The following is a 14764-nucleotide window of genomic DNA, read 5'->3' on the forward strand; positions in this document are numbered from 1 at the left end:
AAAGATTAAGCCAGTAACGAGCCGTAAACTGAGGTCCACGATCTGATGCAATATGTTGAGGAAGACCATGGAGATGAAAGATATGGAGCATGAATAGTTTTATTTAATATTTATTTATTTAATATTTTTATATACCGACATTCGATCTCAGTTGAGGTATCACACCGGTTTACATTCAGGTACTGTAGGTATTTCTCTATCCCCAGAGAGCTTACAATCTAAGTTTTTGTACCTAAGGCAATGGAGGGTAAAGTGACTTGCCCAAGGTCACAAGGAGCGACAGCAGGACTTGAACCCTGGTCTCCTGGTTCATAGTCCACTGCTCTAACCACTAGGCTATTCCTCAGCGAGTAGCAGACGGGAGGGAGGGTAGCGGGACAAAGTGGGCCATTTTCGAAAAACGATCCACTACTACCCATATCACGGTATTACCCTCTGAAGGTGGAAGATCCACAATAAAATCAGTGGAAATGTGTGTCCATGGTTTCTTGGGTATAGGTAATGGCTATAAAAGTCCCCATGTTTTCCCAGTACGAACCTTGTTGAAGGAGTGTTTGAGTCCAAGCTCTTCCTGGGTCTCCGGCAAACTGAATCACGCCCCTAAGCCAGTACCTTATTACGCAATCTCTTAGGTACAACTGTTTTACCAGATGGCACGGTAAATGTTGCAGAAAGGGTGATGGATGCTGGGTCTATAATGTGTTGAATAGGCTCATCAATATCCTCTGTAGAAAAGGACCTGGATAAGGCATCTGCCTTAATATTCTTAGTAGCCGGTCGATATCGCAATTCAAAGTTGAAGCGCGTAAAAAACAGCGCCCACCGAGCTTGCCGTGGGTTCAAGCGTTGGGCTTGCTAGAGGTACACCAGATTCTTATGGTCCATGTAGACTGTAATACGATGTTGGGCGCCCTCCAGCCATTGACGCCATTCTTCAAATGCTAATTTTATAGCAAGTAGCTCTTTGTCGCCGATAGCGTAATTACGTTCTGCCGATGAAAACTTCCTGGAAAAATAAGAACAAGGATGGGCAGTTCCTGTGGTGTCATTCTGGCTTAAGTCCACAAGCAGCCGAGCACAGCTAGCACTCTAAATTTAGATCCACTCATTTTTTTTTTTACCAGAAATGAGTGCTAGAAAGGGTTACACAGTCCCAAAAGTCCAAATCAATTTTAAATCCAAAGAGAATTTTATTATTTATATCGGCAACTCCACTGTGTATATAAGCATATTTTCTCAAGCGGAAGGGTCCCCCGACATGGACCTGTGTTTCGCCAGGGGCTGCATCGGGAGGGACGCACAAGAAGTTTAAATGTATGCTGTAAACAAAAGATAATAAAGAGGACTGTGTGGATCTAAAGTCATTCTGGCTTAAGACAACTCCTACTACTTCAGCTGATGCGTCCACCTCTACTACAAACGGGCATCTGGGATCCGGATGCCGAAGGCAAGGTTTTTTAAGGAACGAGTCCTTTAGCGCTCGGAATGGCTCTTCAGCTTCTACAGGCCAGTACTTAATGTTTGCCCCTTTTTGAGTAAGAGCCGTGAGAGGTGCAGCTAACTTTGAGAAATTCTGAATAAAACTACGATAATGGTTGGCGAAACCCAGGAAACGCTGGAGAGCATGTAATCCATTAGGTTGAGGCCATTCTTGAATGCATTTTAATTTGGAGGGATCCATCTGAAAACCACGTTTGGAGATGATATATCCCAGAAACGTGAGAGACTCTTGTTCGAAGATACATTTTTCAATCTTAGCATATAGACGATTCTCTCTTAGACGTTGTAAAACTAGAATAACGTGTTGTCGATGGGCTTGTAGATTAGAAGAGAAAATCAAAATGTCATCCAGGTAGACTATCACGCAATCATAAAGCAAGTCTCGGAATATCTCATTAATGAAGTGCTGAAATACTGCTGGAGTGTTAGTCAAACCAAAAGGCATAACAAGATACTCATAATGTCCATCTCTGGTGTTGAAAGCCGTCTTCCACTCGTCCCCCTCCTGAATTCTGATGAGATTATATGCTCCACGCAGATCCAACTTCGAGAACACCTTGGCCCCCTGTAAACGGTCAAAAAGTTCAGCTATTAATGGTAATGGTATCGGTCTTTGATAGTAATGGCGTTCAGTCCGCGGAAGTCAATACATGGGCGCAGGGTCCCATCTTTCTTCCCGACAAAGAAGAAGCCAGCCCCAGCTGGAGATGTAGAGTGCCTAATGAATCCCTTCTGTAAATTGTCTTGGACATATTCAGACATAGCACGGGTCTCCAAGACAGATAGAGGATAGACCCTACTACGAGGCGGAATTGCTCCAGGGATTAGCTGGATGCTACAGTCAAATTCTCGGTGTGGAGGTAAAGTGTCAGCAGATTTTTTTGAAAAAACATCTGCAAACTGACTGTACTGTGATGGCAGTCCCTCAAGGCGAGAGGTGCAAATAAAACTACAAGAAGAATTGGATCCTTTAATGCTGGACCCCAGTGGAGAAGTTTTAAAGATATCCAGTCAAACTGGGGATTGTGCTATTGCAACCACGGAATACCAAGAACTATAGGATGAATGGCGCTTTGGATAACATAGAAGGAGATAGTTCCGGTGTGGCCTGGTGCTATGTAGCATTCCATTGGAACTGTATGATGAGTTATTCTCCCCAGCAGGGGATCTCCGTGAATTGAAGATATAATTAACGGCCTAGGACACAGGCGAGTAGGAATGTGCAGTCGTTCTACTACATCTTGCAGGATGAAATTTCCTCTGGCTCCAGAATCAACTAAAGCCAGCGTGAAGAACTGGTGATCTCCGGAACACAGGGTTACATGCAGAGTTAGTGGGGGAGCCGGGGAAGTGATGCCTAGGGTTACTCCCCCAATGGAGCCTAGGCTAGGGAATTTCCTGGACGTATTGGGCAATGAGCGATGAGATGGCCTGCTCCTCCACAATATAGGCAGAGGCCTGCCTTGCGACATCCTTGCCTCTCCTCTGGAGAGAGGGGCCCACGGCCCAATTGCATGGGTTCCTCCATAGTCCCTTCTGTGGTAGATGCAGTTCGAGAGACAGGAGCAGAAGAGCAAGAAGAATTAGTAACCGCCATGTGCCTTCTCGTGCTTGATCCTTCCCGAGCTCTTTCCTGTAGCCAGCGATCAATACGAGTTATAAGTCCAATATAGAGTCCAATGATTGTGGTAACTCCCAGGCTGCCATTTCATCCTTTATTCGGGATGACAGATCCTCCAAATATATAGACCGAAAACAATTCTCCTCCCAATGGAATTCGGATGCAAGGGTTCTAAATTCAATAGTGTAGTCAGCCAGCGGCCGATTTCCTTGTCAAAGTTGTAGAAGCTTGGAGCCAGCGACCACTTGTCTCCCTGGATCGTCAAATATTGCTTGAAATAATTCCAAAAACTTAGGAAGGTCTTGTAAGACTGGATCTGACCGTCACCAGAAAGGAGAAGCCCAGGCCAGGGCTTTACCTTCTAAAAGAGACAGAATATAGTTGGTTTTTGTAAGGTCGTTCGGAAACAGGGAAGCTTGAAGGTGGAAGTGCATACTGCATTGATCGAGGAATCCTTGGCATAAACTAGGTTTGCCGGCATAACGTGGAGGAATAGGTAATGGAATCATGGCCCGGGTGTTGCTCTGTATCCCTGGTAATACTGGTTCGGTGGAGGAACAGCCTGAGCCCCGGCCATAGAATCCAGACGGGCATTGAGTCGTTCCAGGGAAGACGCCATAGATTCTAGTATACATTGCTGCTCCATGACTTTCTGGGCTAGTCCAGGAATGGCCTGGCGAGCTGAAGCCTCTGCCGGGTCCATGGCCTTGGTATTCTGAAATGAATCAGAAGGTGGACCTCTGTTCCGAGGTAAAGTTGGCGCTACCCAAACGGACAGATAACCCTTTAGGTCTCTACCATCAGAGGGCAAGGCTTGATGAGGTAAGTGTTGAATGAAGACTTCACCCTGGAAGCTCATGATCCCCCCAGGAGGAGCCCATAGGGATCCGGCCTCTGGGACTTAAGAAATTTCCTGAAGACTAATGAAGGTCTGGATGCAGGCGCCTCCTGCAGGTCGTGGATTCCAGACGGCTGACGCCTCCAGCTGGTCGTAGATAGTCCGGGAGTAGAAGTCGAAGGATAGTCCAAAGCCGGTCCAAAGGTCGAAGTCCAGAGAGAGGTCGAGAGCCGGTCCAGGAACAGACGGGAGAGTGGTCCGAAGCCAGTCCAGGGACAACACAGGAGAAGGATCCGAAGTCAACGCCAGAGAATCACTACAGCCGGTCTGAAGGTCAGAAGCCAAAGAATCAATCCAACAGAGAGGAGGAGCAGAAGCGAGACGATGAACAGAGCAAATCTAGAAACACGGAACTCAGGTAACCAAGCACAGAGCCTCAAGGTCTGTGGAGCAGACCTTGCCTTAAATACCCGAATTGAGGGAGCAGTTTGCTGGAGGAAGCCACGACAACTTCCTGTTTTGGCTCCTTTAAATCAAACCTTCAGCTGCGAGCGTGGCTCTACAGCATGCAGGAGGGGGCGGAGACAATCCGGCACAGCAGGACCAAGCGGCCAGATCTCAGCGGTGGCCAAAGCCGCGAAAAGAATTTCAAGAGGGGCTGCCTGCCCCTGCAGGAGCCCCCGGAAGGATCCGGCGCCGCAGGTGAGCCTTGGGTCCCGGCCATGGACCGCCGCCGCTGGCGGCCATGACAGTCAGCCCCAGTCATGGACCACCATGACCAGCGGCCATAACAAAAACATACTTTTTTCACAAGCTTTCGATTATTTACGGGCCGATACAGTAAAGTGCGCTCCGGTGGAGCACACTGTTAGCCCAGGTTTGGACGCGCGTTTTCGACACGCTAGCTTTACCCCTTATACAGTAAGGGGTAATAGCGCGTCAAACGCGTGGCCAACCCCCCGAAACTAATAGCGCCCACAACATGCAGATGCATGTTGATGGGCCTATTAGACATTCCCGCGCAATACAGAAAGCAAAATGTGCAACGAAGCCACACATTTTACTTTCAAAAATTAACGCCTGCCCAAAGGCAGGCGCTAATTTCGGCCGGCACCGGGGAAGTGTACAGAAAAGCAAAAAAAAACTGCTTTTCTGTACATCCTCCGACTTAATATCATAGCGATATTAAGTTGGAGGCCCCAAAAATTAAAAAAAAAAAATTTGTAAATGTGCCCACAGGTCGGAAGATGGACGCTCAATTATGCCAGTGTCCGTTTTCCGAATCCGTGACTGTCAGTGGGCTCGAGAACCGATGCCGGAAAATTTGAGCATCAGCTGTCAAACCCGTTGACAGCGCGCAATGGGAGAGCGGGCGCTCGCCTCGGAGCGCCGGCTCTCCAATGGGTTTTACTGTATCGGCCCATAAGTTAGTTAAACCTTTGTGGGGGGGTTTTATCTTATTTTATGTTGATGTTTTATTTCTTTTATGAAGATGTGATTGTCCATTTTATTGTTTAAAGTTTTGAATATTTTATTTATTTATTTATTTTTTTGGTTTTTATATACCGGAAGTTCCTGTATACAATACATATCACTCCGGTTCACATTTAACAGAAATAACTATCGCCGGGGAGGCGGTTTACATGGAATTTTATGAATGTTTTATTTGTACGTCGCCTAGGGTTTTGGTATTGGCAACTAATGAATTGTTTAATAAACATAAATATAACTTCAAGAAAGGATTCCACTACAAAATGCTATAGTGTGAGCAAAACGCCCTAGACCCTTTCTCCTGCTCCACACAAAATCTGTTTGAACACCTTCTACATCTGTCCGAGTCTGGAACAGTAAGGGTTTACCTTAGTGCAATTGATGCTTATCACCAGAAAGTGGAAGGTACGCTCATCTGCTCATCTGTACAGCCTTTGATTGTCTGATTCATGTGGAATCTTCTTAATTGAAGCCTTCTGTCAGGCCTCCCACTGTGTTTTGGTACCTCAACGTGGCACTGACCCAGCTGATGAAAGCTCCCTTTGAGCCACTGCACTCCTGTGACCTGAAGTACCTGACCTGGAAGGTCATATTCTTGGTGGTGGTCACTTCAGCGCACAGGGTCAGCGAGCTCCAGGTTCTAATGACTTCTCTACTTTATCCCCGGTTTCATCATGATAGGATGGTTCTGCACAACCATCCTAAGTTCTTGCTTAAGGTAGTGTAGGAATTCCATTGTAACCAGTCAATTGTCCTTCCAGCATTCTTTCCCTGGCCTCATGCCCACTATGGGGAACAAGTATTGCTCAGTTTGGACTGCAAAAGAGCCTTAGCCTTGGGCTGAAGCCCATGGAAAGTCCACCTAGCTTTTGATTTCTTTTGATACCTACAAACCGAGGATAGTTGTTGCCAAACAGACTATATCTAATTGGTTAGCAGATTGCATTTCCTTCTGTTATGCCCAGATGGGCCAGAATCTGGAGGGCCATGTCAAGGCTCACTCTGTTTGAAACACAAGAGTGTCGGTTGCTCACCTGCGATCAGTCCCCGTGGAGGAGATCTGTAAAGCTGCAATGTGGAATTCTCTCCACAAATTCACTTCTCATTAATGTTTGGATTGGGATAGTTGATGCGACAGTAGGTTTGGCCGATCTGTCCTTCAGAATTTGTTTAAGGTGTAGAACCCACCTCTTTTCCCGCCTAGAGCCCATTCTTTTTGTTCCAGGCTGCTCTCATAGGATAAGTATAAAATGGAAAAAAGGCTTGTTTGCTAACAAAAATACTGTTGTACCTGTTGGCACTTGTTTTTTCCCCTTTTTTTGTTCGGGGCAATCTGTAGTAAGGATTCCCCATGTGTGAGGACTGCCATCTTGTTTGTCCTTGGAGAAAGCAGAGTTGCTTACCTGTAATAGATGTACTCTGAGGACAGCAGGATATCAGTCCTCACAAAACTATTCACCTCTCCTTCAGTTTTTTTTGTTTTTTTTTTTGTAATACAATTTTTATTGAGTGATCCTCAGACACAATATGAAACTTTGCCGATAACAGACAAGCAAACATAATACAGCAAACGATATTGATGACACAAATCACAGAACCATGAGGAAACACTCCTCAATTTTCCCCCTTCCAGATATCTATAACTGTGTCTAAGACATCTCTAGAGCCACCCTAGAGAATACTCATGTCGCCAACAAACTAGGAGAGGCTGCACTCTGATACCTCCCCCAGTCTGACATATTGAACAACTATAGCGGGCTAGCTCTGCTTAAACAAGAAGGAACAGGAGTCCAGTATGCTTATCCCCAAACCCTCACCCTCTCCAAACCTCCCCGTCCCGCTTCTCCCCCTTTACCCCCCTTCCCCCCCCCCCCCCCCCCTTCCCCTACCCAAGGCCTGGCTGACAAACCAGTTGAGACATCCATGTATACTAGAGTCCAATCATAACATTGAAGGCATGGGTCTATCACTAACCCAAAAAGCAAAAAAAGAAGAACAAACAAACATCAGGCATTGAGGATCAAGCTGCGAGCCCGATGTGGCAAAGTCTGCACATATACCTCCCAGGTCTCCAAGAAAAGTCTTCGGTGCGTTGGCGACAACTTAGAAGTAAAACTGTCCATATACATCATTCGATGAAAATGATTACGCCAAGTCCAATACGATGGTGCAGATATCTCCAACCAATTAAGTAGAATAACTTTTTTCCCCACCAGCCAGGCCTTTTTAATCAGAGTTCTCAATCCCGCTTTTCTTATAACCGACTGGGGAATGCAATCAAAAAGAATCAGCTGCGGGGTAACTTGAAAACGTATTTTCAGGAGGCGTTGTAAGTAATTTACAATTTTCTGCCAGAACTGTTGAACAAGGGGACAAGCCCAGAATGCGTGAGACAAAGTGCCAATTGCAAGGTGACAACGAGGGCATGTCGAATCTGTTATGAGCCGCGCTCTCCACGCAACCTGTGGAGAGACAAAGGCCCTCCGCAGAAACTTGTATTGCATTTCCCGGTAATACATATTTTCACTGGACCTTTTTAAATTCCCCATACATGCAGAGAAGATTGCCACTGTAACCGTGAATACTCCATCTTTGGTCCAACGCTCTACTGAAGTCTCATAGGTACGCTGTGACATACCTCGTTGAAGAGCCCTATAATATGTCGAGAGAGATAATGGCCGCTCCCTTCCCAACTGAAAAAAGGATTCTAACGCCACTAAATGTGTGGAAGTCTGAGTACCAATCTGCAATGATAATATGTAATGTCGGATTTGTAGATACCCAAAGAACTGGACCCGGGTCAAACCATATATACGTTGTACTGTGGGGAACGGCATTAGTATCCCTTCCGGGTTCACCAAGTGCCCCAAATGAGTGATACCCTTTGAGGCCCATCCCCGCAGACTAACATCTTGGGATCCTGGTAAAAACTCTGGGTTGCCCTGAACTGGGAGAAGGTAAGGGTTACATCGAGGCAGTCCCAACTTCTTTGTAAGGTATTGCCAGGATTTTCGAAACGGGACAACCAGTGGATTCCGAGAGATTGCAGACGGTAGCTCCTTCCCCGGCCCCATCAGTACATAGGTCAACGCGAAGGGGGCCACCAATGTGGATTCAGCCACCAAGTCAATACAAAAGGGGATTCCCAATATCCATTCCCTAACAATCCGGAGGTTGGCCGCCACACAATAAGACTGAAGGTCGGGAACTCCCATTCCCCCTGCTCCCCAACGCAACATAAGCCAGGACAACGGTATGCGCGCCTTTTTCCCCTGCCAAAGAAATGCCCGCATCATCTGTTGAAGGGCGGCCAAATCGTTACGTTTTAGAATAAGAGGTAGGTTCTGCAACACATACAACCATTTAGGTAGTATGATCATCTTAAACAAATTAACTCGCCCCCCTACGGAAAGAGGGAGGCTTTTCCAAAGTTTGAGCTTATCTCTCGTGAGTCTCAGTAATTTTTGGATGTTTAAGTCGTATAACTTAAGTAAATCTAAGGCTATATCAATCCCCAAATATTTTATTACACCGTTCGCTCAGTGCAGTGGGAAAGGGCCCTCCCACTGCTCCTGCATAGACATCGGGAATCCCATGGCCTCTGATTTCTCCCAATTAATGCGAAAACCCGAAATACCACCATAGTCCCTAACCACCTCCAAAAGGGCCGGCAAGGAGTCTCTTGGATTAGTAAGGAATACCAAGAGATCGTCCGCAAACGCGGCATATTTGAAAATCTCCTTTTTCCCCGGCGCCTGAAATAACACCCCTCGGATCGCTCGGAACGTTTGAATAGCCAGTAATAGAGGCTCCAGGGTCAAGAGAAAAAGGAGAGGGGATAAGGGACAGCCCTGTCGGGTACCCCGAAAGACCTGGAATTCAGGGGAAAATTGACCATTCACCATTAACGAGGCAACCGGGCCCGAGTATAGGAGTTGCAAGGCTTGATAGAAAAAACCTCCAAATCCCATGTCTCTCAATAGGGCAAACATAAACCCCCATTCCACCCGGTCGAAAGCCTTCTCTGCATCTAGATTAGCAATGAGGAAGGGAATATTGTGTCTGGTGCAGAGATCCATAGCAATTGTTAGCTTCCGGATATTAGTCAAGGCATAGCATTTTTTCACAAAGCCTACTTGGCCCGGTTGAATCATCTGTGGCAAAACGGCACTCAATCTATCTGCCATAATTTTCGCCAACAGTTTATGGTCCACATCTAATAAAGAGATAGGGCGATAGGAAGCAGGGTGCAGGGTATCCTTCCCAGGCTTGGGAATTAGAGTGATGTGGGCCCTATTCCCATGCACCGGAAAACTTCCCTTTGAGATTAGTGCTGTAAAAACTAATGGCAACAAGGGGGAGAGAGGCTCTGAAAGACACCTATAAAAGTCTGCACTATATCCATCCGGCCCTGGGGCCTTAAACCTTGGGGAACTCCGAATAACCTGTCGAACCTCATCCTCCGTAATGGGTCGGTTAAGCCCCTCTTGCTGAGCCTGGGTCAGGATAGGGAGGTTTAACGCGGCACTAAATGAGTCCCATTGACTTGAGTCCCAGCCCTCAGCCCGATACAATGCCGCATAATAATCCCGAAAAACTTTTAGGATTTTAGGGGTTTCATGAACTATGTGGCCTTGTGGCGTACGAAGAGCCGTGATATGCCGGGACCCTCTATTAGACTTAACTAAGTTGGCCAGAAGCTTCCCAGATTTGTTACCATATCTATAGAGCCTATGTTGGTGATATAGAATGCTGTGTTTAGCCCTCTGGTGTAGCAGCGAGTTCAAAGCTGATTGAATGGTTCTATAATCACTCTTGGTTACCGATGTGCAAGAACGATTTAGTGCCCCTTTAGCCTGTTGCAATTTCTTTGTCAGGGTCAATAATTGATTATTTAGCACTTTTTTCCGATGTGATATATACGAGATAATATCTCCCCTAAGGACAGCTTTAGCAGTGTTCCAGAACAGTACTGGATCACTGCTATGTTGGGCATTTAGGGTTGCAAAATCTGTCCATCGTTCCAATAAAAAGGTTTGAAACGCTGTGTCCTCTGCCAGATAATAAGGGAAGCGCCAGCCCCTACAGTCACTCACTTGAGGGAGCACTGCCAGATCCACCCAAATTGGGACATGATCTGAGACAATAATGTCTCCAATTCCTACTCCTGAAATTTTGGAGAAGGAATGTGTGCTGACTAACCAGTAGTCGATACGGGATTGTGTGGAATGAGCTCTGGAGACATGTGTAAAGTCCCGCTCAAAAGGGTTTAGAGCTCGCCATGCATCAACCAGGTGCAAACTCTGTTCAAGGAGCTGTATCCCCCAACCCTTGACCCCCGTCCGCCGCAGAGTGGCAGAGCTATCTAATTCGGGGTCCCGTAAAGAATTGTAATCTCCCCCCACTACCAGGAATTTGTCCATATATGAAAGTAACATTTTATGTATATTCTGAAAGAAAGGCATTTGCTGAGAATTTGGGGCCTACAGGTTGCACAACACCACAGGTATCTGATTAATTGTTACTTCTAAAATAAGAAAGCGACCCTGAGGATCTTTATGTTCAGAAAGAACTTGTAGCGGGAGATTTTTGCGCACCAGGATAGCTACCCCCGCTGACCTCGTGGTGGTGGAGGCATAATACACCGAACCCACCCAAGACTGACATAATTTCAGGTGCTCCACATCTGTAAGATGGGTTTCCTGCAAGAATGCTATGTCCGCAGCCTGTCTCTTCAAGGCCTGTAATACCTTCGACCGTTTGACAGGTGTATTAATACCACATACATTCCAGGATATCAATTTGAGATTACGCATAGCCATTTACCCCATATCACGCCATAGAAAAGTAATTTGAACAATGAGAATTTCCCAACTCCAAGGGAATGATGACCACCCCAGCTCTGGCCATCTCCCTGTGAATGTGATTTCCCCACGCCACATGCCACCAACATGTTTGAAATCTGTATCATGCCAGCACCTTGTATCTTTCCCTGACCCTCCTCCCCGCTCCATTCCTCCCCCCTTCCCCTTTCCCCCCCCCCCCCCACCCCCCTTCCCCTAACTAGACTCCCCAGAAGTCTCATCTCCACTAATTCCCCACCTAAGAGATCCTGTTAAGACACTCGGGCTTCTCTGCCCCCTCCCCCCTTTCTTCACCCCCCATCCAGCTTGCAGCAACATAACAAGGGATGGGACTCCATAGAAATAACATAACATAAAAGTTGAACAAATAACAGCTTTTGTTCCCCCCTATAAACAATTTCACAATACAATATTGAAACACCTATAGTATACCAATATCCCATTGCAGCACAAAATGGAGACCTGCTCACACCGCTCCAGCATGTGCCAGAAACTTGGAAAAAGAGAGAAAAAAAACAGTGAACAGACTTAACTGTCAAATATTAAGTAACCAGAGGGTGCAGGTCCCCCTGCCCCCATAAGCAATAGATTAGGCAATGCATGCCATGCCGGTAGAAACGTCTCAGCTTAAGTAGCTGGCTGCCTGTCCTGTACATTTATCCAGTATCCGACCCAGGGCTGCGTCCGCCCGGTCTCTCTCCAGCCCCACGATCCAGGGTTCCAATGTAAGCTTTTAAGTCAGCGACCTCACTAAACCATCTGGGTCCTCCAGGTGTACTTACACGGACCTTTGCTGGGTAAACTACCACAGCTCTCTGACCCAGATTAAACAACTGTGTACACAATGGGGAGAAAGCCCTGCGCTGTGCAGATAGGGCCCCTGAAAAGTCTTGGAAGATCAGAATCTTCTTTCCCTCATACAACAACGCTTTCCCCCGACGGCTGGCCTGCAGGATCGCTACTTTGTGAGCATAATTTATCAGTTTTATTATTACTACTCGTGGTTTTTCTTGCTGAGCCCTTTTCTGCCCCAACCGGTGAGCTCTTTCTATTCTCAGGGGACCGTGCTCAGTGCCCAGAGACAGTTCGCGAATCAACCAGTTTTCTATTTTTTGGGGCAAATCTCGATCCGCAATTTCCTCTGGGAGGCCTACCAGACGTAGATTGGACCTCCTGGACCTGTTTTCAAGGTCTTCAATACGCGCTGTGTGTCGGGTGATCTCCGCACGTAGCTCCGCTACCTCTGACCGCATGGCCTGGGCGCCATCTTCGCCGTCCGAAACCCGTTGCTCTAGGGCTGAGAATCGCGCTTCATAGCCAGCAAGCGCTGCGGTCACCTCGCCGAGTTGGGACGAAAGTTTTTTAAACTCTGGCTCCAGTGCCTCTACTACCGCGGTGCGAAGATCTGCCCAGCTCGCTGGTGCCGGTAAGTCTGCCATGCTGTGTTCCTCCTCAGAGGCCGAGTCAGTAGGCTTGACTTTTTCTTTTGCCGAATCCTTGTCCCTGCGCGCCGTGCGGGTCGACATCTGGCTACCGTTCCGCTCACCAATAATAGCCTCTGGGATATTGAGAGACTTCCACGCAAAAATGAACAGCAATTAGGGCCGGATGGGGTTAGATTAGAAATCAGGGAACCCGAGAGGGTCGGCTACATCCGCTCCCTCTCACGTGTCACGTGATCTCCTCTCTCCTTCAGTTTTAATTTCTAAGGTACCAGACTGAAGGGGCCCCCATTTGGATGCATGGTATGTTAGCATGTATGAGCATGCTCAGTAAAGCACAGTCAAAGTTCTAGAAATTTTGACATAAATGTTCCATGCTGAGCTCTGCCGGATGATCTCACCCATGTGTGAGGACTGATGTCCTGTTGTCCTCAGAGAACACCTGTTACAGGTAGGTTTTCTTGAGAAGTCATTTAAAAGCTTGGCTTTTTATTTCTGGCTTTCTCGATGGAGATGTTTAATTCTGTGGAATGAATGTGAATCTAACTGAGGACAATTAATTTGATGGCAGTTTTTCACTGCTAGATGTAAATTATGCTTCGAGTAAGTTCTCCTATTTTATTATACTTATGAGGGGGGTGTATTTTTATAATATTACACAAGTAATACTGTGTATTTTCATTTTGTCTGTGTTAATAGTAGCTATATATTGGTTTAATAGTGTTTATTGTCTGATGTATGTATTGTCTTTTATTGTTGTTGTTCAAGTATGTTATTTATTGCGTTCTGTAATTTGAATGTTTTGTATATCATATTGTCACAGTGAGCTACCATGGAATTGCAGATAATAAGAAATACATTGAAATTGGAATTTACACAACCCCTTTCACAATTGTCACTTGATCCTGTCTATGACTGGCATATGGGAAGGTGTGAAGATCTCATTTTACCTACCTATCTCCTCTCCATCCCACCATGCTTTAGACTTGGGGTCAGAAGCTTTGCAAGTGTAGGATGGCCTATGATTCATCAGACCAGGGTTTAGGGGCAGCCATGGGATTCTTGCTCATCCCAGCACATGTTCCTGTATGCTGGCACATTGGTGTGCTTGGGTTTGGAGGAGTTAGTGTGTATCCTTCTTGCTTTGCTCACTGGCCAATTTAGACTTAGTTACTGATAGGTACTGAGTCTGTGCTGTCTACAGGAGCAAATTGGGCTAATGGGCATTCCTTGAAGGGCCATTAAGGCCATGGTGAACCCTTTCCCTTAAAGGTGGAGAGACTTGCTGGTTGCTGCTAACCACTGCTTTAATTACACCTTCCAACTCAGCAAGTTTAGCATTGTAGCTTAGCTTGCAGTCACTATGATTGTAAGTTCCATGCTGTGCTCCTGAGATGAAGGGATCTGGATACCACTGGAGATGGAAAGAGATGAATCTTGCTGGGTTATAATAATTCATCGAGATGCATCAGTTCACGAATGCACCCATAAACTTTCTTTCAAAGATATTGCCACTTTTGCATGCTGTGCTTTAGTTCCCTTGGGTGTTCTGAGATATTTAGCAATGTTGCACTTTGGCACTGGATGAAAGTCTGAAGCCGTTTACTATTGAAAAGAAGCTAAGACATTTTAATCGTTTAGTTTTGCAACTGGTTATACCTTTCTTGTCTTATCATCTTTAGGGAAGGGGGTTTCAATTTGAATGTTAAAATATTCTTTTTAAAAATATAAAGATACATGGCTTACATTTAAATTGAATGAGAAGCCACCCCTTTGCCTGCCTTTTTGGTGTTATGTGTGATTCGCCCAGCAGGAGCTGCAGATTGCTCAGAAGACCCCACTGCGAGTGCTCCACAGAAGGCCACTGGCCATCAGGCCTCGTGTCATTCACACTATGAAAACAGAATACATTGACGAGCACCACTTCCGTCTGCAACTGAAAACGCAAGCAGGAACGTATCCTTTCTTCAGCTGCACAAACATCCATTCCTGCTACCCTGCATTGTTC

The 14764-nt window shown here is 46.3% G+C and overlaps 1 protein-coding gene across 6 annotated transcripts in view; it reads left to right on the plus strand.

Annotated features, from left to right (window-relative positions):
* PUS10 (pseudouridine synthase 10) overlaps positions 1 to 14764 on the plus strand; it is a 151811-nt gene that overhangs the window by 123431 nt on the left and 13616 nt on the right. For 5 of the 6 annotated variants that reach the window (XM_029593713.1, XM_029593715.1, XM_029593714.1 and 2 more), the window contains one exon: positions 14567 to 14712. In XM_029593713.1, the coding sequence (XP_029449573.1) occupies positions 14567 to 14712 (146 nt within the window). The remainder of the gene's footprint in view (positions 1 to 14566; positions 14713 to 14764) is intronic. The other variant, XM_029593711.1, reaches the window with a different exon arrangement.

This window comes from Rhinatrema bivittatum, chromosome 3 (genome assembly GCF_901001135.1).
Source record: "Rhinatrema bivittatum chromosome 3, aRhiBiv1.1, whole genome shotgun sequence".
NCBI lineage: Eukaryota > Metazoa > Chordata > Amphibia > Gymnophiona > Rhinatrematidae > Rhinatrema > Rhinatrema bivittatum.